The sequence below is a fragment of the Patagioenas fasciata genome, chromosome 37 (assembly GCF_037038585.1).
Source record: "Patagioenas fasciata isolate bPatFas1 chromosome 37, bPatFas1.hap1, whole genome shotgun sequence".
NCBI classification, from domain to species: Eukaryota; Metazoa; Chordata; class Aves; order Columbiformes; family Columbidae; genus Patagioenas; species Patagioenas fasciata.
The window spans coordinates 338,173-361,920 of record NC_092556.1 but is presented as its reverse complement, the minus strand read 5'-3'; the positions used below and the strand labels follow the sequence as shown (position 1 = coordinate 361,920).

Below are 23,748 nucleotides of genomic sequence, written 5' to 3'. Positions count from 1 at the left end.
GGGCCAGGGGGATATGGGGCCAAAGGGGATATGGGGACAGGGGGATATGGGGACATGGGATATGGGGACATGGGGGATATGGGGCCAGGGGGATATGGGGACATGGGATATGGGGACAGGGGGGATATGGGGCCAGGGGGACATGGGCCAGGGCCCCGCTGGACCTGCGTGTCGGGGCCGTCGGGGGCGGGGCGCGGCGCGGGGGCGGGGCGCAGGTACCGCGCCTTCTCGCGGCGGCTGATGGGGTAGAAGCCCTCGCTGCGCGCGCTGCCCGTGCGGTGGCCCCGGCGCTCCCGCCAGCGCGGCCCGGGGCGGCGCGTCAGTGCCCGCGTCAAGGACAACCGCGACCCTGTGACCCCGCGACCCTGTGACCCCGCGACCCTGTGACCCCGCGACCCCGTGACCCCGCGCCAGCGACCCCAATGACACCCAACGCCATCGACCCCAATGACACCAACGCCATTGACCCCAATGACACCAACGCCATTGACCCCAATGACACCAACGCCATCGACCCCAATGACACCCAACGCCATTGACCCCAATGACACCAACGCCATCGACCCCATGACCCAGCACCATTGACCCCAATGACACCAACGCCATCGACCCCAATGACACCCAACGCCATTGACCCCAATGACACCCAACGCCATTGACCCCAATGTCACCCAACGCCATTGACCCCAATGACACCAACGCCATCGACCCCAATGTCACCCAGCGCCATCGACCCCATGACCCAGCGCCATTGACCCCAATGTCACCCAGCACCATCGACCCCAATGACACCCAACGCCATTGACCCCAATGACACCCAACGCCATTGACCCCAATGTCACCCAATGCCATCGACCCCAATGACACCAACACCATTGACCCCAGTGACACCAACGCCATTGACCCCAATGACACCCAACGCCATTGACCCCAATGACACCAACACCATTGACCCCAGTGACACCAACGCCATTGACCCCAATGTCACCCAACGCCATCGACCCCAATGACACCCAACGCCATTGACCCCAATGTCACCCAACGCCATCGACCCCAATGACACCAACACCATCGACCCCAATGACACCAACGCCATTGACCCCAATGACACCAACGCCATTGACCCCAATGTCACCCAACGCCATTGACCCCAATGACACCAACGCCATTGACCCCAATGACACCAAGGCCATCGACCCCAATGTCACCCAACGCCATCGACCCCAATGACACCAACGCCATCGACCCCAATGACACCAACGCCATCGACCCTGTGACCCAGCGCCATCGACCCCAATGTCACCCAACGCCATCGACCCCAATGACACCAACGCCATTCACCCCGTGACCCAGCGCCATCGACCCCAATGTCACCCAACGCCATCGACCCCGTGACCCAGCACCATTGACCCCATGACCCAGCGCCATCCACCCCAGTGACACCAACGCCATCGACCCCGTGACCCCACGCCATCGACCCCATGACACCAAAGCCATTGACCCCAATGACACCCAACGCCATTGACCCCAATGTCACCCAACGCCATTGACCCCGTGACACCAACGCCATCGACCCCAATGACACCAACGCCATCGACCCCAATGTCACCCAACGCCATTGACCCCAATGACACCCAATGCCATCGACCCCAATGTCACCCAGCGCCATTGACCCCAATGACACCAACGCCATCGACCCCAATGACACCAACGCCATCGACCCCAGTGACACCAACGCCATCGACCCCGTGACCCCGCGCCAGCGACCCCAATGTCACCCAGCGCCATCGACCCCGTGACCCCGCGCCATTGACCCCAATGTCACCCAACGCCATTGACCCCAATGTCACCCAACGCCATTGACCCCAATGTCACCCAGCGCCATTGACCCCAATGTCACCCAACGCCATCGACCCCACTGACACCAACGCCATCGACCCCAATGACACCAACGCCATCGACCCCAGTGACACCAACGCCATCGACCCCAGTGACACCAACACCATTGACCCCAATGTCACCCAACGCCATCGACCCCAATGACACCAACGCCATCGACCCCGTGACCCAGCGCCAGCGACCCCAATGTCACCCAGCGCCATTGACCCCAATGACACCAACGCCATTGACCCCAATGTCCCTCCACGTCCCCACTGACACCCAACGCCCCTCCCCACGTCCCCATTGACACCCAACGCCCATCCCCATGTCCCCAACATCCATCCAATGTCCCCATTGACACCCAACGCCCATCCCCACATCCCCATTGACACCCAACGCCCATCCCCATGTCCCCAACGTCCATCCCCACGTCCCCATTGACACCCAACGCCCATCCCCATGTCCCCAACGCCCCTCCCCACGTCCCCAACGCCCATCCCCATGTCCCCATTGACACCCAACATCCATCCCCACGTCCCCAACGTCCATCCCCATGTCCCCAACGCCCACCCCCACGTCCCCATTGACACCCAACGCCCATCCCCATGTCCCCATTGACACCCAATGCCCATCCCCACGTCCCCATTGACACCCAACGCCCATCCCCACGTCCCCAACACCCATCCCCACATCCCCAACGCCCATCCCCCCGCCCCCACTGACCCCCCCCGCCCCTCCCCCGCCCCCCATCCCCCACCCCCGCCAGGATATCGGTGTGCGGCACCCAGTGGGTGTCGTTGAGCCAGGGGGCGGCGGCGCCGTGCTCGGCCAGCAGGCGCTGGTAGGTGAGGCGCAGGAGCCGCGCGTCCTCGGCGTCCAGCCCCGCGCTCCAGATGTCGTACAGGATGGTCATCTGCTCGAACTCGCTGCGGGGGGGGAACGCCCGGGCGGGGGGGGGCGCGCGGGGGCGGAGCCACGGCCGGGACCCCCCCTCGGTGCCATCGGTGTCGGTGTCGCCATCGGTGTCGCCATCGGTGCCATCGGTGCCATCCCCGCTGCTCCCGCTCGACGTTGACGACGAGGACGGGACCGGAGGGGGGCGGTGGCGTTTGCGGCGAGGGGGCGGGGTTTTGGGCGTGGCCGCGGGAAGGGGCGGGGTTTTGGGGCGGGGAGGGGTCTCCACCACCTCCTCGGGCGCCTCCAGCACCTCGGCGGGGGGGGGCGGGGGAGGGGGGGGGGAGGGGGGGCCGTGGCGGCGGAAGGCGGCGTAGTTGTGTTCGAGCAACACGGGGGGGGCGGCGAATTGGGGGAGGGGGGGGGCGTCGTCTTCGTCCTCATCGTCCTCGCTGCGCCCCCCCCCGCCCTGGGTGAGCGCAATGGTGGCCAAGACCCCCAAATCGGTGCCGCCCCCCCCGCTCGGGGTGATTTGGTGTTGCCCGCCCCCCCCCCGGGCGAGTTCCAATAGGGAGGTGGCCCCCAAACGCTCGGCGGGGGGGCGGGGGGGGGCGGGGCGGCGGCGTGGGGGGGGCGCCCCCCCCGTTATGATGGGGCCCCCCCCCCCGGCGAGGTCCTCGGCCCAACTCTTGACCATGGAGGCGTGGTCGGGGGGGAGGTTGGAAACGGGGCGGGGGGGCGGGGGGGGGCGCGGGGGGGGCGCGGGGCGGCGGGGGGGGGCGGGGGGGCGAGCGGGGGGGGTGGGGGGCGGGGGAGGCGGGGGGGGTGGGGGTGGTGTGGGGGGGGCGGGGGTGGGGGTGGGGGTGGGGGGGGGGAGGGGGGGGCTCCTCGTCGGGGGGGCCGAGGGTTTTGCGGCGTTTCTTGGGGGGGGGGAGCAGGGGGATGGGGGAGGGGGGGCGCGGGGGAGGGGGCGGCGCTGTGGGGGGAAAGGAGGGGGGGTCAGGACCCCGAAGTGGGGGGGTCAGGACCCCAAAGTGGGGGGGGTGGGCCCCAAAATGGGGGGGTTAGGACCCCAAAATGGGGGGGTTCAGGATCCCAAAGTGGGGGGGTCAGGACCCCAAAGTGGGGGGGGTTAGGACCACAAAGTGGGGGGGGTTAGGACCCCAAAATGGGGGGGGTCAGGACCCCAAAGTGGGGGGGGTCAGGACCCCAAAGTGGGGGGGTCAGGACCCTGAAGTGGGGGGGTCAGGATCCCAAAGTGGGGGCGTTAGGACCCCAAAATGGGGGGGGTTAGGACCCCAAAGTGGGGGGGGTCAGGACCCCGAAATGGGGGGGGTTAGGACCCCGAAGTGGGGGGGGCTTAGGACCACAAAGTGGGGGGGTCAGGACCCCAAAGTGTGGGGGGGTTAGGACCACAAAGTGGGGGGGGGGCAGGACCCCAAAGTGGGGGGGTCAGGACCCTGAAGTGGGGGGGTCAGGACCCCAAAGTGGGGGCGTTAGGACCCCAAAATGGGGGGGTTAGGACCCCAAAGTGGGGGGGTCAGGACCCCAAAGTGGGGGGGGTCAGGATCCCAAAGTGGGGGCGTTAGGACCCCAAATTGGGGGGGGTTAGGACCCCAAAGTGGGGGGGTCAGGACCCCAAAGTGGGGGGGTCAGGACCCCGAAATGTGGGGGTCAGGACCCCAAAGTAGGGGGGTCAGGACCCCAAAGTGGGGGGGGTCAGGACCCCGAAATGGGGGGGGTCAGGACCCCAAGGTGGGGGGTTCGGGTCCCCAAAGTTTGGGGTCCTATAATAAAGAGCGGAAGCCCCCAAATTGGGGGTGTGGGGGTGAATGGGGGGGGCGCTTACCGGGCTGGGGGGTGGGCGGGCGGGGGGGGGCGGGGGGCTCCTCGGCGCCGCTTTCGTCCTCGGATGAGGAGGAGGAGGAGGAGGAGGAGGAGGAGGAGGGGGGGGCGCGGGAGGAAGAGCTGGAGCCGCTGCCCCCCCCCGGGGAGAAGCGCGAGGAGGCGTCGCTGGAGCCTTCGGCCTCGGGCTCCTCGTCCTCTGCGGGGACAACGGGGGGACGGGGGGGACATGGGGGGACATGGGGGGGTATGGGGGGGATATGGGGGGATATGGGGGGACATGGGGGGATATGGGGGGGATATGGGGGGGATATGGGGGGACATGGGGGGGATATGGGGGGATATGGGGGGGATATGGGGGGGATATGGGGGGACATGGGGGGGATATGGGGGGATATGGGGGGGATATGGGGGGACATGGGGGGACATGGGGGGGATATGGGGGGATATGGGGGGGATATGGGGGGACATGGGGGGACATGGGGGGGATATGGGGGGATATGGGGGGGATATGGGGGGGATATGGGGGGACATGGGGGGATATGGGGGGATATGGGGGGGATATGGGGGGATATGGGGGGACATGGGGGGATATGGGGGGGGATATGGGGGGGACATGGGGGGATATGGGAGGGATATGGGGGGACATGGGGGGATATGGGGGGATATGGGGGGGATATGGGGGGGATATGGGGGGACATGGGGTGGATATGGGGGGACATGGGGGGATATGGGGGGGATATGGGGGGGGATATGGGGGGGATATGGAGGGGACATGGGGGGATATGGGGGGGATATGGGGGGACATGGGGGGGATATGGGGGGGTATGGGGAGGGATATGGGGGGATATGGGGGGACATGGGGGGGGACATGAGGGGGACAATGGGGGGGACAATGGGGGGGACAACGGGGGTCACTTGCTGGCTCAGACCCCCCGCACATACAAACCCCCCATGTCCCCCACAACGTCCCCATGTCCCCCACAATGTCCCCATGTCCCCCCCACCGTGTCCCCATGTCCCCCCACAACGTCCCCATGTCCCCCCCACCATGTCCACATGTGGCCCCCCCAGTGTCCCCACGTCCCCCCCACAATGTCCCCATGTCCCCCCACAATGTCCCCCCATGTCCCCATATCCCCCCATCATGTCCCCATAACCCCCCACCATGTCCCCATATCCCCCCACAATGTCCCCATGTCCCCCCCATAATGTCCCTATGTCCCCCATAACCCCCCACCATGTCCCCATATCCCCCCACAATGTCCCCATGTCCCCCCACAATGTCCCCATGTCCCCCCATGTCCCCCCACAATGTCCCCATGTCCCCCCACAATGTCCCCATGTCCCCCCATATCCCCCCACAATGTCCCCATGTCCCCCCATAATGGCCCCCCCTGTCCCCCATAACCCCCCACCATGTCCCCATATTCCCCCACAATGTCCCCATATCCCCCCACAATGTCCCCATGTCCCCCCATGTCCCCATGCCCCCCCATGTCCCCATATCCCCCCACAATGTCCCCATGTCCCCCCCATAATGTCCCTATGTCCCCCATAACCCCCCCCATGTCCCCATGTCCCCCCGCCATGTCCCCGAGCCCCACCCTCGGAGGGGCTGTCCCCGCTGTCCCCGCTGTCCCCGCTGTCCCTTCGCGTCCCCCTCCTGGCCGGGGGCTCCTTGGGTCTCCGGCGGCGCCGGCGCGGGGGCTCCTCCTCCTCTTCGGCCTCATCGTCATCCTCCTCATCCTCCTTGGGGGGGCACAACGGGGACAATTACACAAGGGGGGGCCCCAGGGGTATGGGGGGGTCCCAAGGGTCTGGGGGGGTCCCAAAGGATATGGGGGGGTCCCAAAGGATATGGGGGGGTCCCAAAGGATATGGGGAGTCCCAAGGATATGGGGGGGTCCCAAGGATATGGGGGGTCCCAAGGTCTCCCCTGGGCACTGTGGGGAGGTCAGGTCTACCCCTTGCCCACCATGGGAGTGCATGGGGGTTTGGGGGATCCCAAGGGTCTGGGGGGGTCCCACAGGGTCTGGGGGGGTCCAAGGGATTTAGGGGGGTCCCACAGGGTCTGGGGGGTCCCAAGGATATGGGGGGTCCAACGGATATGGGGGGGTCGCAAGGTCTCCCCTGGGCACTGTGGGGAGGTCAGGTCTACCCCTTGCCCACCATGGGAGCGCATGGGGGTTTGGGGGATCCCAAGGGTCTGGGGGGTCCCACAGGGTCTGGGAGGGTCCCAAGGGTCTGGGGGGGTCCCACAGGGTCTGGGGGGGTCCATGGGATGTCCCAGAGGGTTTGGGGTCCCCAAAGTGTCTCATTAAACAGCAGGGACCCCACGTCTACCCACCGGTGTCAGTGGGGGACCAGGTCTACCCATCCCCTTCGGGAGGGTCCCAGGGAGTCTTGGGGGGTCCCAAAGGTTCTGGGGGCTCCCAGGAGGTCTGGGGGGTGCCAGGGGATCTCGGGGGGTCCCAGAGGGCTGGGGGGGTCCCGGGGGTATCCAAGGGGTTTGGGGGAATCCCAGGGGGCGCCCAAGTTCTCTCCTTGGACAGCAGGGACCCCAAGTCCACCCCATCAGTGCCAGTGGGGGGCCAGGTCTACCCATCCCCTTTGGGAGGGTCCCTGGGAGTCTGGGGGGGTCCCAAAGGTTCTGGGGGGTCCCAAAGGATATGGGGGGGTCCAGGGGGTCTGGGGGGGATCCCTGGGAGGTCCCAGAGGGTTTGGGGTGCCCAAAGTGTCTCATTAAACAGCAGGGACCCCAGGTCTACCCATCAGTGCCAGTGGGGGGCCAGGTCTACCCATCCCCTTTGGGAGGGTCCCAGGGGATCTGGGGGGGTCCCTGGGGATCTGGGGGGGTCCCTGGGGATCTGGGGGGGTCCCAGAGGGCTGGGGGGGTCCTGAAGGGTTTGGGGGCGTCCCGGGGGGGTCCCCACGGCCTCACCTTCCCCGAGGACGACTCCTCGGACGCCTCCTCCCCCTCGCTGTCCAGGCAGAAGAGTTTGCGCCGTTTGCCGGGGGCGTCGGGCCGGGGGGGGGCGCCGGGGGGCGGCTCCTTCTCTGGGGGGGGGCACCCACAAAAAACGGGGGTGGGGTCAGGGGGTGTGGGGCACACACAAAAAGGGGGTGGGGGGACGGGGGGGTTTGGGGGTCGCTCACCGTCCTCGTCCTCCTCGGGGGGGGTGGGCGGGCGGGGGCGCTTCTCCTCCCCCCCCTCCCCCAGATCCAGTGGCTCTTTCCGCTTCACCTGGGGGGGGAGGAGGGAAATGGGGGGGTTGGGGGTTCAAACCCCCCCAAACCTCCCGAATTTGGGGTCCCCACCCCCCCCAATAACCCCCAATAGCCCCCAGGTCTGAACCCCAATGCCCCCCATGTCTGACCCCCAATGACCCCCCATAGCCCCCATGTCTGACCCCCAATGACCCCCATGTCTGACCCCCAATGACCCCCATAGCCCCCAATGCCCCCCATGTCTGACCCCCAATGACCCCCCATAGCCCCCAATGCCCCCCATGTCTGACCCCCAATGACCCCCCATAGCCCCCAATAACCCCCAATGACCCCCCCAAACCCCCATGTCTGACCCCCAATGCCCCCCATGTCTGACCCCCAATGACCCCCATAGCCCCCAATGCCCCCCATGTCTGACCCCCAATGACCCCCCATAGCCGCCAATAACCCCCAATGCCCCCCATGTCTGACCCCCAATGACCTCCCCAAACCCCCCACATCTGACCCCCAATGACCCCCCATAGCCCCCAATGCCCCCCATGTCTGACCCCCAATGACCCCCCATAGCCCCCAATAACCCCCAATAGCCCCCATGTCTGACCCCCAATGACCCCACATAGCCCCCAGTAACCCCCCGTATCCCCCATGTCTGACCCCAATGCCCCCCATGTCTGACCCCCAATGACCCCCCATAGCCCCCAATAACCCCCAATAGCCCCCATGTCTGACCCCCAATGACCCCCCATAGACCCCAATAACCCCCAATAGCCCCCATGTCTGACCCCCAATGACCCCCCATAGCCCCCAGTAACCCCCCCATATCCCCCATGTCTGACCCCCAATGACCCCCCATAGCCCCCAATAACCCCCAATAGCCCCATGTCTGACCCCCAATGTCTGACCCCACTGCCCCCCGTTTTCGGGGTCCCCCCCCCCGGGGGTACCTTGAAGGAGGGCAGGCGCAGCGCCCCCCGCAGTGCCCCCCATGTGTGCCCCCCCTGTTTCGGGGTCCCCCCCCCCGGGGGTACCTTGAAGGAGGGCAGGCGCAGCGCCCCCCGCAGTGCCCCCCATGTCTGACCCCAATGCCCCCCATGTTTCGGGGTCCCCCCCGGGTACCTTGAAGGAGGGCAGGCGCAGCGCCCCCCGCAGGCCGGCGCCGCCCCCCCGCGCCCACTCCACCAGGGCCAGCAGGGCCGGGGGCTCCTTGGGCCGCGAGCGCTCCCGCTCCTCCTCCCGGGGGCGCGCGCCCTGGAACGGCTGGGGGCCAAACGGGGCGCCCCGTGGGGTCACCCCAATGTGGGCACCCAAAACGGGGCGCCCCAGGGGGTCACCCAACGGGGGGCACCCCAATGGGGGTCACCCCGAAACGGGGCACCCCATGGGGTCACACAATGGGGGCACCCGAAACGGGGCACCCCATGGGGTCACACAATGGGGGTCAACCCGAAACGGGGCGCCCCATGGGGTCACACAACGGGGGCACCCGAAACGGGGCGCCCCAGGGGGTCACACAATGGGGGCACCCGAAATGGGGCACCCCATGGGGTCACCCCAATGTGGGCACCCCAATGGGGGTCACCCCGAAACGGGGCACCCCACGGGGTCACCCAACGGGGGGCACCCCGAAACACGGGTCCCGGGGGGATATGGGGGAGGAATATGGGGGAGAAATATGGGGGGGATATGGGGGGGATATGGGGGGAATATGGGGGGGATATGGGGGGGATATGGGGGGACATGGGGGGACATGGGGGAGATATGGAGGGGATATGGGGGAGATATGGGGGGGATATGGGGGGGGATATGGGGGGGATATGGGGGGGATATGGGGGGGGATATGGGGGGGATATGGGGGGGAATATGGGGGGGATATGGGGGGGACATGGGGGGGATATGGGGGGGGATATGGGGGGGATATGGGGGGATATGGGGGGGATATGGGGGGGATATGGGGGGGGTATGGGGGGGATATGGGGGGGATATGGGGGGATATGGGGGAGATATGGGGGAGATATGGGGGGGATATGGGGGGGATATGGGGGGGGGATATGGGGGGGATATGGGGGGGGATATGGGGGGGATATGGGGGAGGAATATGGAGGGGATATGGGGGGATATGGGGGGATATGGGGGGATATGGGGGGGATATGGGGGGGATATGGGGGGGACAATGGGGGGATATGGGGGGGACAATGGGGGGATATGGGGGGGATATGGGGGGGAATATGGGGGGGATATGGGGGGGATATGGGGGGAATATGGGGGGGAATATGGGGGGATATGGGGGGATATGGGGGGGGATATGGGGGGGATATGGGGGGGATATGGGGGGGATATGGGGGGGATATGGGGGGATATGGGGGGATATGGGGGGGATATGGGGGAGATATGGAGGGGATATGGGGGGGATATGGGGGGATATGGGGGGGATATGGGGGGATATGGGGGGATATGGGGGGGATATGGGGGGGATATGGGGGGATATGGGGGGGATATGGGGGGGATATGGGGGGATATGGGGGGGATATGGGGGGGATATGGGGGGGAATATGGGGGGGATATGGGGGGGATATGGGGGGGAATATGGGGGGGATATGGGGGGGGATATGGGGGGATATGGGGGGGATATGGGGGGGATATGGGGGGGAATATGGGGGGGATATGGGGGGGAATATGGGGGGGAATATGGGGAATATGTGTCAGTCTGTCCATCCAGGGTCAGTCTGTCCATCCAGGGTCAGTCTGTCCATCCCTAGGTGTGTCTGTCTGTCCATCCAGGGTCAGTCTGTCCACCCCAGGGTCTCTGTCTATGTCCCCCAAGCAGGGTCCGTCCATCCCAGGGTCTGTCTGTCCATCCCAGGGTCAGTCTGTCCATCCCAGGGTCTGTCCGTCCATCCCAGGGTCCGTCCGTCCATCCCAGGGTCCGTCCGTCCATCCCAGGGTCTGTCCGTCCATCCCAGGGTCTGTCCGTCCATCCCAGGGTCCGTCCGTCCGGGGGGGGTGTCCATGCACCCGGGGGGGTGTCTGTCCGTCCCAGGGGGGTGTCCGTCCGTCCAGGGGGGTGTCCGTCTGTCCGGGGGGGTGTCCGTCCATCCCGGGGGGGTGTCCGTCCGTCTGGGGGTGTCCGTCCGTCCAGGGGGGTGTCCATCCGTCCGGAGGGGTGTCCATCCATCTGGGGGGTGTCCATCCGTCCGGGGGGGTGTCCGTCCATCTGGGGGGTGTCCGTCCGCCCGGGGGGGTGTCTGTCCGTCTGGGGGTGTCCGTCCGTCCAGGGGGGTGTCCATCCACCCGGGGGGGGTGTCCATCCATCTGGGGGGTGTCCGTCCGTCCGGGGGGGGGTCCGTCCATCTGGGGGGTGTCCGTCCGTCCGGGGGGGGTGTCCGTCCATCTGGGGGGTGTCCGTCCGTCCGGGGGGGGTGTCCGTCCATCCGGGGGGTGTCTGTCCATCCGGGGGGGGGTCCGTCTGTCCGGGGGGGGTGTCCGTCCGTCCCGGGGGGGGTGTCCGTCCGTCCCTCCGGGGGTGTCTGTCCGTCCGGGGGGGTGTCCGTCCGTCCCGGGGGGGGGTCCGTCCGTCCCGGGGGGGTGTCCGTCCGTCCGGGGGTGTCCATCCGTCCCAGGGGGGTCCATCAATCCCACAGGGGTCCGTCCATCCCAGGGCTGTCTGTCCATCCCAGGGTCTGTCTGTCCGGGGGTGTCCGTCCCGGGGGGGTGTCCGTCCGTCCCGGGGGGGGTGTCCGTCCGTCGGGGGGGTCCCCACCTTGACCTGCTCCTCCTTCCTCTCCCACCAGGCGTCGAAGGCCCTGAAGGCCACGTTCTCCACCATCTTCCTGTTCAGGTCCCTCTGCATCGTCAGCTTCATCTCCTGGACCAGCGCCGCCAGCACCCCCTCCACGGGCCCCCCCACGGGCCCCCCCGCCCCCCCAAAACCGCCGCCGGGGGCGGGGCCGGCGGGGGGGGGCGGCGCCGGCGGGGGGGCGGGGGGGAGGGGCTCGGTGCCGGGGGGGCGCTCGTCGCCGCCGCCGGGGGGGAAGGGGGGGGGGTAGGGGTATTGCGGGGGGGGGAAGTATTGGGGGGTGAAAGGGACCCCCCCGGCGCCCCCCCCGTAAGTGGTTTTGCCCACCCCCCCCGCCCGTAGGCGGCTGAGCAGCTGCGTCTGGAGCTGGAAAGAGGGGGGGCCCCCCCCGCCCCCCCAGCGGGTGGTGCCGCCCCCCCCCCCCCACCGAGGCGCCCCAAGAGTTCGTAGAGGGTGGGGGGGAATTCGGGGGGGGGGCGGGGCGGGGGGAGGGGCACGGCCATGTGGGGTTGGGGAGGGGGGTAGGTGGGGGGAGGGGGGGGCTCCGGGGGGCGAGCGAAGGGGGAGGGGGGTAAAGGGGGGGTGGGGGTGGGGGTGGGGGCGGGGGGGGGAGGGGGAGGGGGGGGCGGGGGGGGGTCGGCGTCGTCTTCCGAAATCTCCATGTCCTCCCCTGATGAGACCTGGGGGGGGAGGGGGGGGGCACAAAATGGGGGGGGGGGCCCCAAATCTTAGGGGTCCACCCATAAAGTGATCCCGGCCCCCACCCCCCCAATATCAGCCCGGACCCCCCAGGACCCCCAACCACCCCCCCACCCCCCCCCCAGACCCCCCAAACTGCCCCCCCAACCCCTCCCAACCTCCCCCCCCCCCCGACCCCCCTACCCCCCCAAACCCCCATAAACTGCCCCCCCACCCCCCCAATATCCCCCTGGACCCCCCCAACCCCCCCCAGACCCCCATAAACTGCCCCCCCATGACTCCCCCATGCCCCCATAAACCCCCCCAGACCCCCATAAACTGCCCCCCCATGACTCCCCCATACCCCCATAAACCCCCCCAGACCCCCATAAACTGCCCCCCTAGACCCCCCCATACGCCCCCTGGACCCCCCCAAACCCCCATAAACTGCCCCCCCCATAAACCCCCCCAGGACCCCCATAAACTGCCCCCACCAAACCCCCCATGACCCCCATAAACTGCCCCCCCACCCCCCCATACCCCCCCAGGACCCCCCCCATACCCCCCCCAGGACCCCCCCAAACACCCCCCAGACCCCATAAACTGCCCCCCCACCCCCCATAGCCCCCAAAGCCCCCCAGGACCCCCCCCATACCCCCCCAAGGACCCCCCCAAACCCCCCCCATGACCCCCATAAACTGCCCCCCCACCCCCCCACGCCCCCCCACACCCCCCCCCCTTACCCTGTCCTGCCCATTGGCCTTTGGCGACTGGGGGGGTCCCTCGTTGCCCCCCACATTGGGGGGCGCAGCCCCCCCTGTCGCCCCCTCCCCCCCCGTTACGGCGTGGGGGGCGGGGGGAGGGGCCGGACCCCCCCCCTCCCCCTGCTTGGCGGCGGTTTGGGCGGGGGGGGGCGGGGTTTTGGGGCTGGGGGGGCGGGGCCGCTCCCCGGGCGGGGGGGGCCGGCGGTGCTCCCCGCTTTGGGGGGGGGGGGGCGGTTCCGTTGTCGTCGTCGTCGGGGGGGGGCAGGAAGGAGAAGGGGGGGCGCCCCCCGCCCGCCCCTCCCCCCCTCAGCAGGGCCTCGATGCGCGAGTCCAAACTGGGGTGGGGGGCGAACGGCACCGACTCGGGGGTCAGCTCGGGGGGGGCGGGGGAGCCCCCCCGCGCCGGGGGGGGGGAGGGGCGGGGGGGGCGGGGGCGGGGCGGGGGGGTCGGAGGGGGGGAAGGGGGAGAAATAGGGGTCGCCCCCCCCCGTTTGGCCTGGAGGGAACTGGGGGGGGGGAGGGGGGGAGGAGGAGGGGGGGGGGGAGGGGAGTGGTCGTCGCGGGGGGGGCGGCGGCGCGGGGGGGGAGGGGGGGAGGGGGAGGGGGGGGGGAAGCGGCTGGGGGAGGGGGGGTAGGGGAGGAAGGGGGAGGGGGAGGGGGAGGGGGAGGGGGAGGGGGGGGGGCGGCGGCTTTGGGGTGGGGGGGGGGGAGGGGGGGGCGGGAACCCCCCCCCAACTTCGGGCCGGCGGGGGCCGAACGGCAACCTGGGGGGAGCAATTAGGGGGGGTTAATTAACACCCCCCATCGGGTGCGGGGGGGGCACTTGGGGGGGTGATTAATTAATTAACACTCCCCCAGGGTGATAAATGGGGGGGGGGGGGGTTGATTAATTAATTATGACCCCCCCCACATTGATAAATGGGGATGGGGGGGAAGAATGGGGGGGGTTAATTAATTAATTAGGGGATAAATGGGGATGGGGGAATAAATGGGGGGGGGGTAATTAATTAGGGGATAAATGGGGATGGGGGGTTAATTATGACCCCCCCCATTGATAAATGGGGATGGGGGAATAAATGGGGGGGATAATTAGTTAATTAGGGGATAAATGGGGATGGGGGGTTAATTAATTACCCCCCCCCCATGGGTGATGAATGGGGATGGGGGGATAAATGGGGGGGTAATTAATTAATTAGGGGATAAATGGGGATGGGGGGGTTAATTATGACCCCCCCACTCGATAAATGGGGATGGGGGAATTAATGGGGGGGGGTAATTAATTAATTAGGGGATAAATGGGATGGGGGGGTTAATTAATTAACCCCCCCATGGGTGATGAATGGGGATGGGGGAATTAATGGGGGGGGGTAATTAATTAATTAGGTGATAAATGGGATGGGGGGGGTAATTAATTAACCCCCCCCCATGGGTGATGAATGGGGATGGGGGAATTAATGGGGGGGGGGGTAATTAACAAACGAGGTTAACGAAGGGGGGGTCTCACCTGGGGGGGAAGTGGCTCCCGAACTGGGGGGGGAAGGGCGCGAAGGCCCCGCCCCCGCTGCCCGGGGGGGGCTCGGGGGTCCCATTGCCCGGGGGGGGCGCGAAGGCCTCGGGGGGGCGGCGTCGCGGCTCGGCCTGCGGGGGAGAACGCAGCTCGGCAGGGGGGGGAGGGGGGGCAACGGGGGGGCAACGGGGGGGGGGCAACATGGGGGGGGTGGGGGGGTCCAAATTGGGGGGGGTTTGGGGCGGGGAATGGGGTGGGAGGGTCCAAAATGGGGGGGTTTGGGGGGGGGGAAATGGGTTGGGAGGGTCCAAAATGGGGGGGTTGGGGGGAAATGGGTCGGGAGAGTCCAAAATGGGGGGTTTGGGGGGGGGTTTGGGGTGGGAGGGTCCAAAATGGGGGGGTTGGGGGGAAATTGGGTTGGGAGGGTCCAAAATGGGCAGTTTGGGGGGGCCCAAAATGGGGGGGTTGGGGGGAAATGGGGTGGGAGGGTCCAAAATGCGGGGGTTGGGGGGGGCAAATGGGTTGGGAGGGTCCAAAATGGCGGGTTGGGGGGGAAATGGGTTGGGAGGGTCCAAAATGGGGGGGTTTGGGGGGAAATTGGGGCTCAGGACCCCCCAAAATGGGGTGAAATGGGGTAAAATCACCTCAGGACACCCCAAAAAGGGGGAAATTGGGGTGAAATCACCTCAAAATATCCCAAAATGGGCAAAATTGGGTAAAATCACCTAAAAATGGGGTAAAATGGGGGTAAAATCACCTCAGGGTGGCCCCAAATGGGGGAAAACTGGGGCCCCAAAATGGGGCCAAATTGCCTCAAAACGCCCCAAAATGGGGTAAAATCACCTCAAAATACCACAAAATGGGTAAAATTGGGGTAAAACCACATCAGGAAAGCCCAAAATGGGTAAAATTGGGTAAAATTACCTCAAAAAACGGGGGTAAAATCACCTCAGGATGGCTCCAAATGGGGGAAAATCAAGGCCTCTAAACTGGCCCAAATTGGGGTCAAATTGCCTCAAAACGCTCCAAAATGAGGTAAAATCACCTCAAAATACCACAAAATGGGTAAAATTGGAGTAAAATCACCTCAGGAAACCCCAAAATGGGTAAAATTGGGTAAAATTACCTCAAAAAACGGGGTAAAATGGGGGTAAAATCACCTCAGGATGGCTCTAAATGGGGGAAAATCAAGGCCTCTAAACTGGCCCAAATTGGGGTCAAATTGCCTCAAAACGCCCCAAAATGAGGTAAAATCACCTCAAAATACCACAAAATGGGTAAAATTGGGGTAAAATCACCTCAGGAAACCCCAAAATGGGCAAAATTGGGGTAAAATTACCTCAAAAAACGGGGGTAAAATCACCTCAGGATGGCTCCAAATGGGGGAAAACCGGGGCCCCAAAGAGGCCCCAAAATGGGGCCAAATCGCCTCAAAACGCCCCAAAAAGGGGGGAAACGGATGCCAAATCATCTCAGGACCCCCCAGCCCACCCCCCACCCCCCCGGACACCCCAAAATTGGGGGAAATGGCCCCAAATTTACCGTCTCGGCCTGGTCGGGGCCCGTGGGGACGGTGAGGGGGGTGCAGGAGCCGCTCACGATCAGCTCGTACAGCTTCATGCGCTGCTGCCCTGAAACGCCAAAACCCGCCCGTTTACACCCAAAATCCGCCTTTTTACACCCAAAATCCGCATTGCCGCACCCCAAATACCCCCATGTGCACCCTGAATACCCCCGGGTACCCCCAAAATGTGCTTTTTTACACCCAAAATGCGCCTTTCTACGCCCAGAATGGGCCTTTCTGCACCCAAAATGCGCCTTTTTACACCCAAAATCCGCCTTTTTGCACCCAAAATTCACTTTTATACTCAAAATACGCTGTTTTACACCCAAAATGCGCCTTTTTATACCCAAAATACGCCTTTCTGCACCCAAAATGCACCTTTTTATACCCAAAATTCGCCTTTCTGCACCCAAAATGCGCCTTTTTACACCCAAAATTCACCTTTTTATACCTAAAATGTGCCTTTTTGTATCCAAAATTCACCTTTTTATACCCAAAATACGCCGCTTTACACCCAAAATTCGCCTTTTTACACCCAAAATTCACCTTTTCATACCCAAAATGCGCCTTTTTGCACCCAAAATGCGCCTTTTTTCACCCAAAATGCGCCTTTTTTCACCCAAAATTCACCTTTTTATACCCAAAATGTGCCTTTTTACACCCAAAATCGGCCTTTTTAAACCCAAAATGTGCCCTTTTACACCCAAAATTCACCTTTTTATACCCAAAATACAAACAACGTCCCCATGTCCCACGTGTCCTGCAGCTCCTGACGCTGCCCTTGAACTCCCTGACCCCACTTCTCTGTCTCTATAGGTATTGAACCCCCGTTTTTTGGTCTCTATAGGTTCCAAACCCCCATTTCCCATCTCCATATGTATCACACCCCCACCTATAGGTCTCTATACATCCACAAACCCCCCTGTACAACACCTTTAACATCAATGTGTCCGTGTACAACGTCCCCATGTCCCACGTGTCCTGCAGCTCCTGACGCTGCCCTTGAACTCCCTGACCCCATTTCCCACCTCTATAGGTATTGAACCCCCGTTTTTTGGTCTCTATAGGTTCCAAACCCCCATTTCCCATCTCCATATGTATCACACCCCCACCTATAGGTCTCTATACATCCACAAACCCCCATGTACAACACCTTTAACATCAACGTGTCCGTGTACAACGTCCCCATGTCCCACGTGTCCTGCAGCTCCTGACGCTGCCCTTGAACTCCCTGACCCCATTCCCCACCCCTATACACATTGAACCCCATTTCTTGCTATCTATAGATACCAAATCCCCCTTTCTCATCTCTATACCTATCACAGCCCCTTCCCCACACCCCTATACATCCACAAACCCCCATGTACAACACCTTTAACATCAATGTGTCCGTGTACAACGTCCCCATGTCCCTCGTGTCCTGCAGCTCCTGACGCTGCCCTTGAACTCCCTGACCCCATTTCCCACCTCTATAGGTATTGAACCCCCGTTTTTTGGTCTCTATAGGTTCCAAACCCCCATTTCCCATCTCCATATGTATCACACCCCCACCTATAGGCCCCTATACATCCATAAACCCCCATGTACAACACCTTTAACACCAATGTGTCCGTGTACAACGTCCCCATGTCCCACGTGTCCTGCAGCTCCTGACGCTGCCCTTGAACTCCCTGACCCCACTTCTCTGTCTCTATAGGTACTGAACCCCCATTTCCTCACCCCTATAGGTATTGAACCCCCGTTTCCTCACCTCTATAGGTACCCAACCCCCCAACTCCATACCTTTGACGTCGATCTGCGCGTGAATGACATTGCCCATGACCGAGGTGTTGTGCAGGTGCCGCACGCTGCCCTTGAACTCCCTGACCCCACTTCTCTGTCTCTATAGGTATTGAACCCCCATTTCCCACCCCTATAGACACCAAACCCCATTTCTGGGTCTCTATACCTATCACACCCCCTTCTCCACACCCCTATACATCCATAAACCCCCCTGTACAACACCTTTAACATCAATGTGTCCGTGTACAACGTCCCCATGTCCCACGTGTCCTGCAGCTCCTGACGCTGCCCTTGAACTCCCTGACCCCACTTCTCTGTCTCTATAGGTATTGAACCCCCGTTTCCTCACCTCTATAGGTATTGAACCCCCGTTTTTTGGCCTCTATAGGTACCCAACCCCCACCCCCGTACCCTTGACGTCGATCTGCGCGTGAATGACGTTGCCCATGACCGAGGTGTTGTGCAGGTGCCGCACGCTGCCCTTGAACTCCCTGACCCCACTTCTCTGTCTCTATAGGTATTGAACCCCCATTTCCTCACCCCTATAGACACCAAACCCCATTTCTGAGTCTCTATACCTATCACACCCCCTTCCCCACACCCCTATACATCCATAAACCCCCATGTACAACACCTTTAACATCAATGTGTCCGTGTACAACGTCCCCATGTCCCACGTGTCCTGCAGCTCCTGACGCTGCCCTTGAACTCCCTGACCCCATTTCCTCACCCCTATAGGTATTGAACCCCCGTTTCCTCACCCCCATAGGTATTGAACCCCCGTTTTCTCACCTCTATAGGTATTGAACCCCCGTTTCCTCACCTCTATAGGTATTGAACCCCCGTTTTCTCACCTCTATAGGTACCCAACCCCCACCCCCGTACCCTTGACGTCGATCTGCGCGTGAATGACGTTGCCCATGACCGAGGTGTTGTGCAGGTGCCGCACGCTGCCCTTGAACTCCCTGACCCCACTTCTCTGTCTCTATAGGTATTGAACCCCCATTTCCTCACCTCTATAGGTATTGAACCCCCGTTTCCTCACCTCTATAGGTATTGAACCCCCGTTTTTTGGCCTCTATAGGTACCCAACCCCCACCCCCGTACCCTTGACGTCGATCTGCGCGTGGATGACGTTGCCCATGACCGAGGTGTTGTGCAGGTGCCGCACGCTGCCCTTGAACTCCCTGACCCCACTTCTCTGTCTCTATAGGTATCGAACCCCCATTTCCTCACCTCTATAGGTATTGAACCCCCGTTTCCTCACCCCTATAGGTATTGAACCCCCGTTTTTTGGCCTCTATAGGTACCCAACCCCCCAACTCCATACCCTTGACGTCGATCTGCGCGTGAATGACGTTGCCCATGACTGAGGTGTTGTGCAGGTGCCGCACGCTGTCCTTGGCGGCGCGGGGGGAGGCGAAGAGCACCCTGGCCAGCCCCAGGTGCTTGCGGGTGCGGGGGTGCAGCAGAATCTCCACCTCGTCCACGGCGCCGAACTTGCGGCACATGTCGGCCAGGAAGGGCTCGCGCACGTTGTCGTTGAGGCGGGCGAACGTCACCTCGGTCAGCGGGGGGGGGCCCACGTAGAACTCGTCCAGCTGGGGGGGTTTGGGGGTTTGGGGGGTTTGGGGGGGGTTTGGGGGAGTTTTGGGGGGGGTTTGGGGGGTTTATGGGGGGTTTGGAGTTGAACTTGGGTGTAGGTGGCAATGGGATCATCGAAGGTTTCAGAGGAAATGGGGGGTTTGGGGGGGTTTGGGGGGCATTTGGGGGTTTATGGGGGGTTTTTGGGGGGAAATGGGGGGTTTATGGGGGGTTTTGGGGGGTTTATGGGGGGTTTGGACTTGAACTTGGGTGTAGGTGGCAATGGGTGTATGGGGGGTTTATAGGGGTCTTGGGGGGGGTTGGGGGGTTTATGGGGGGTTTGGAGTTGAACTTGGGTGTAGGTGGCAATGGGATCATTGGGGGTTTGGGGGTTTTGGGGGGTTTATGGGGGGTTTGGAGTTGAACTTGGGTGCAGGTGGCAATGGGTTTGGTGGGGTATGGGGATCAGTGGGGGGGGGCCCACGTAGAACTTGTCCAGCTGGGGGGGTTTGGGGGGTTTGGGGGGGAAATGGGGGGTTTTGGGGGTTTTATGGGGGGTTTTGGGGGGTTTATGGGGGGTTTGGAGTTGAACTTGGGTGTAGGTGGCAATGGGATCATTGGGGGTTTGGGGGGAATGGGGGGTTTATGGGGGTTTTTGGGGGGAATGGGGGGAATGGGGGGGTTTGGACTTGAACTTGGGCACAGGTGGCAATGGGATCACTGGGGGTTTGGGGGGGTTTATGGGGGTTTTGGGGGGTTTATGGGGGGTTTGGAGTTGAACTTGGGTGTAGATGCAATGGGTTTATGGGGGCTTGGGGGGCAATGGGGGGTTTGGGGGGGGTTGGACTTGAACTTGGGTGTAGGTGGCAAGGAGTTTAAGGGGGTTTGGGGGTGAATGGGGGGGTTTATGGGGGTTTTGGGGGGTTTATGGGGGGTTTGGATTTGAACTTGGGTGTAGGTGGCAATGGGATCATTGAAGGTTTCAGAGGAAATGGGGGGTTTGGGGGGGTTTGGGGGCGTTTGGGGGGTTTTATGGGGGGTTTATGGGGGGTTTTGGGGGGTTTATGGGGGGTTTGGAGTTGAACTTGGGTGTAGGTGGCAATGGGTTTATGGGGGCTTGGGGGGCAATGGGGGGTTTGGGGGGGTTTGGCCTTGAACTTGGGTGTAGGTGGCAAGGGGTTTAAGGGGGTTTGGGGGGGAATGGGGGGTTTGGGGGGATTTTTGGGGGGAATGGGGGGTTTATGGGGGTTTTGGGGGGGTTATGGGGGGGTTATGGGGGGGTTTGGACTTGAACTTGGGTGTAGGTGGCAATGGGTTTATGGGGGTTTGGGGGGGAACGGGGGGTTTATGGGGGTTTATGGGGGGCTTGGACTTGAACTTGGGTGTAGGCAGTGATGGGTTTATGGGGGTTTGGGGGAAATGGGGTGTTCTGGGGGTTTCTGGGGGTTTCTGGGGGTGTTTCTGGGTGTTTTTGGGGTGTTTCTGGGGGTTTTTGGGGTGTCTCACCTTGAACTTGGGCACGGGCAGGGCCAGGCCTGTCGGGTTTCGAGGGTTTTGGGGGGGTTTCTGGGGTGGTTTTGGGGGTTTTTGGGGTGTTCTGGGGTGTTTCTGGGGGTTTCTGGGGTTTTTTTGGGGGGTTTTTGGGTGTTTTTGGGGTGTTTCTGTGTGTTTTTGGGGTGTCTCACCTTGAACTTGGGCACGGGCAGGGCCAGGCCTGTCGGGTTTCAAGGGTTTTGGGGGGGTTTCTGGGGTGGTTTTGGGGCTTTTTGGGGTGTTCTGGGGTGTTTCTGGGAGTTTCTGGGGGTTTTTGGGGTGTTTCTGGGTGTTTTTGGGGGGCTTTTTGGGTGTTTTTGGGGTGTCTCACCTTGAACTTGGGCACGGGCAGGGCCAGGTCTGTCGGGTTTTGAGGGTTTTGGGGGGGTTTCTGGGGTGGTTTTGGGGGTTTTTGGGGTGTTCTGGGGTGTTTCTGGGGGTTTCTGGGGGTTTTTGGGGGGGTTTTTGGGTGTTTTTGGGGTGTTTCTGGGTGTTTTTGGGGTGTCTCACCTTGAACTTGGGCACGGGCAGGGCCAGGCCTGTCGGGTTTCGAGGGTTTTGGGGGGGTTTCTGGGGTGGTTTTGGGGGTTTTTGGGGTGTTCTGGGGTGTTTCTGGGGGTTTTTGGGGGGGTTTTTGGGTGTTTTTGGGGTGTTTCTGTGTGTTTTTGGGGTGTCTCACCTTGAACTTGGGCACGGGCAGGGCCAGGTCGCGGTGCTTGGCCCAGATCCGGCGCGGCCGCGGGTCCTGGACGGCGCCCGCGGGGGGGAACCCGGAGTCCTGGGGACAAACGGGACCCAAAGTGACCCCAAAGCGCACCCGGGCGCGGGTGACGTCACGGTGATGTCATAGTGACGTCACGGTGATGGCATGGTGACGTCACGGTGATGTCATAGTGACGTCACGATGATGTCGCGGTGACGACGGGCGGCAAGAAACTACCCCAAAACGGCTAAAAATACCCAAAAAACACCCAAAAATCCACCCCAAACCACCTGCAAAACACGTAAAGAACACCCAAAAATTCGCCTCGAAATTACACAACAAACACCTGGAAATCCACCCAAAAAACACCCAAAGGACCACCCCGAAAGCGCCTGAAAAACACCCAAAAATCCACCTGGAAACCACACAAAAAACACCTGGAAAACACCCAAGAAAACACTAAAAAACACACTCTAAAAAACACCCAAAAAACACCTAAAATCCACCCAAAAGTCCACCCAAAAACACCTGGAAAACAACCAAAAAACCACTAAAAAAACTGCTTGAAAAGCCACCCAAAAAACACCCGAAAAACACCTAAAGAACACCCGAAAATTCACCTGAAAATTACAGAGAAAACACCTGAAAATCCACCCAAAAAGTCACCCGAAAATCACCTGAAAAACACCCAAAAATCCACCCGGAAACCACCGAAAAAATACTCAAAAAACACCCAAGAAACACCTGGAAAACAACCAAAAACCACTAAAAAAACACTAAAAAAACACCCAAAACCACCCAAAAAACACCCAAAGAACACCCCAAGAACACCCAAACTACACCCGAAAATCCACCCCAAAACCACCTGGAAAATGCCTGAAAACCACCCAAAAATCCACCGAGAAAACACCCGAACAACAACTAAAGGACACCCAAAAAGCACCTAAACAACACCCAAAGAACACCCAAACAACACCTAAATAACACCCAAAAAGCACCTAAAGAACACCCAAAAACCCCCTAAACAACACCCAAAGAACACCCAAAGAACACCCAAAAAATACCTAAAGAACACCCAAAAAACACCTAAAGAACACCCAAAAAACACCCAAAACACACCTAAAGAACACCCAAAAAACACCTAAAAAACACCCAAAGAATACCCAAAAAACACCTAAAGAACACCCAAAGAACACCCAAAGAACACCCAAAACACACCTAAAGAACACCCAAAAAACACCTAAAAAACACCCAAAGAATACCCAAAAAACACCTAAAGAACACCCAAAGAACACCTAAAGAACACCCAACACACACCCAAAGAACACCCAAAAAACACCCAAAGAACACCCAAAGAACACCTAAAGAACACCTAAAGAACACCCAAAAAGCACCTAAAGAACACCCAAACAACACCTACAAACACCCAAAAACCACCCAAGGACACCCAAAGAACACCCAAAAAACACCCAAAAAACACCCGGAAAACGCCCCAAAACCACCCGGACAACGCCCCACAGCCCATAGAGCCCCCCAGCTCGTTAGTGGGGTTGTTAATTGGCTCATTAGACTCACGGGGACGCTGAAGTGCACCCCATCGTAGCGATAGACACCCAAAACCACCCAAAGACACCCAAACAACACCCAAACAACACCCAAACAACACCCAAACAACACCCAGAAAACGCCCCAAAACCACCCGGCCAACGCCCCACAGCCCATAGAGCCCCCCAGCCCGTTAGTGGGGCCGTTAATTAACTCATGAGACTCACGGGGACGCTGAAGTGCACCCCATCGTAGCCATAGACACCCAAAAACCACCCAAAGACACCCAAACAACACCCAAACAACACCCAAAAAACACCCAAAAAACACCCAGACAACGCCCCACAGCCCACAGAGCCCCCCAGCTCGTTAGTGAGGTTGTTAATTGGCTCATTAGACTCACGGGGACGCTGAAGTGCACCCCATCGTAGCGATAGACACCCA

The 23,748-nt window shown here is 62.0% G+C and overlaps 1 protein-coding gene across 1 annotated transcript in view; it reads right to left on the bottom strand.

The window, feature by feature from the left end:
* SETD1A (SET domain containing 1A, histone lysine methyltransferase) overlaps nucleotides 1-23,748 on the bottom strand; it is a 36,807-nt gene that overhangs the window by 10,033 nt on the left and 3,026 nt on the right. Inside the window, exons 3-17 of the mRNA XM_071801333.1 lie at nucleotides 21,736-21,834; nucleotides 19,270-19,540; nucleotides 16,136-16,224; nucleotides 14,591-14,724; nucleotides 13,724-13,850; nucleotides 13,066-13,603; nucleotides 11,609-12,324; nucleotides 8,968-9,108; nucleotides 7,780-7,867; nucleotides 7,565-7,680; nucleotides 6,228-6,372; nucleotides 4,625-4,819; nucleotides 3,639-3,751; nucleotides 2,639-3,520; nucleotides 165-365 (exon numbers count right to left, since the gene is read on the bottom strand). Coding sequence (XP_071657434.1) covers nucleotides 165-365; nucleotides 2,639-3,520; nucleotides 3,639-3,751; nucleotides 4,625-4,819; nucleotides 6,228-6,372; nucleotides 7,565-7,680; nucleotides 7,780-7,867; nucleotides 8,968-9,108; nucleotides 11,609-12,324; nucleotides 13,066-13,603; nucleotides 13,724-13,850; nucleotides 14,591-14,724; nucleotides 16,136-16,224; nucleotides 19,270-19,540; nucleotides 21,736-21,834 — 3,855 coding nt within the window. The remainder of the gene's footprint in view (nucleotides 1-164; nucleotides 366-2,638; nucleotides 3,521-3,638; nucleotides 3,752-4,624; nucleotides 4,820-6,227; nucleotides 6,373-7,564; nucleotides 7,681-7,779; nucleotides 7,868-8,967; nucleotides 9,109-11,608; nucleotides 12,325-13,065; nucleotides 13,604-13,723; nucleotides 13,851-14,590; nucleotides 14,725-16,135; nucleotides 16,225-19,269; nucleotides 19,541-21,735; nucleotides 21,835-23,748) is intronic.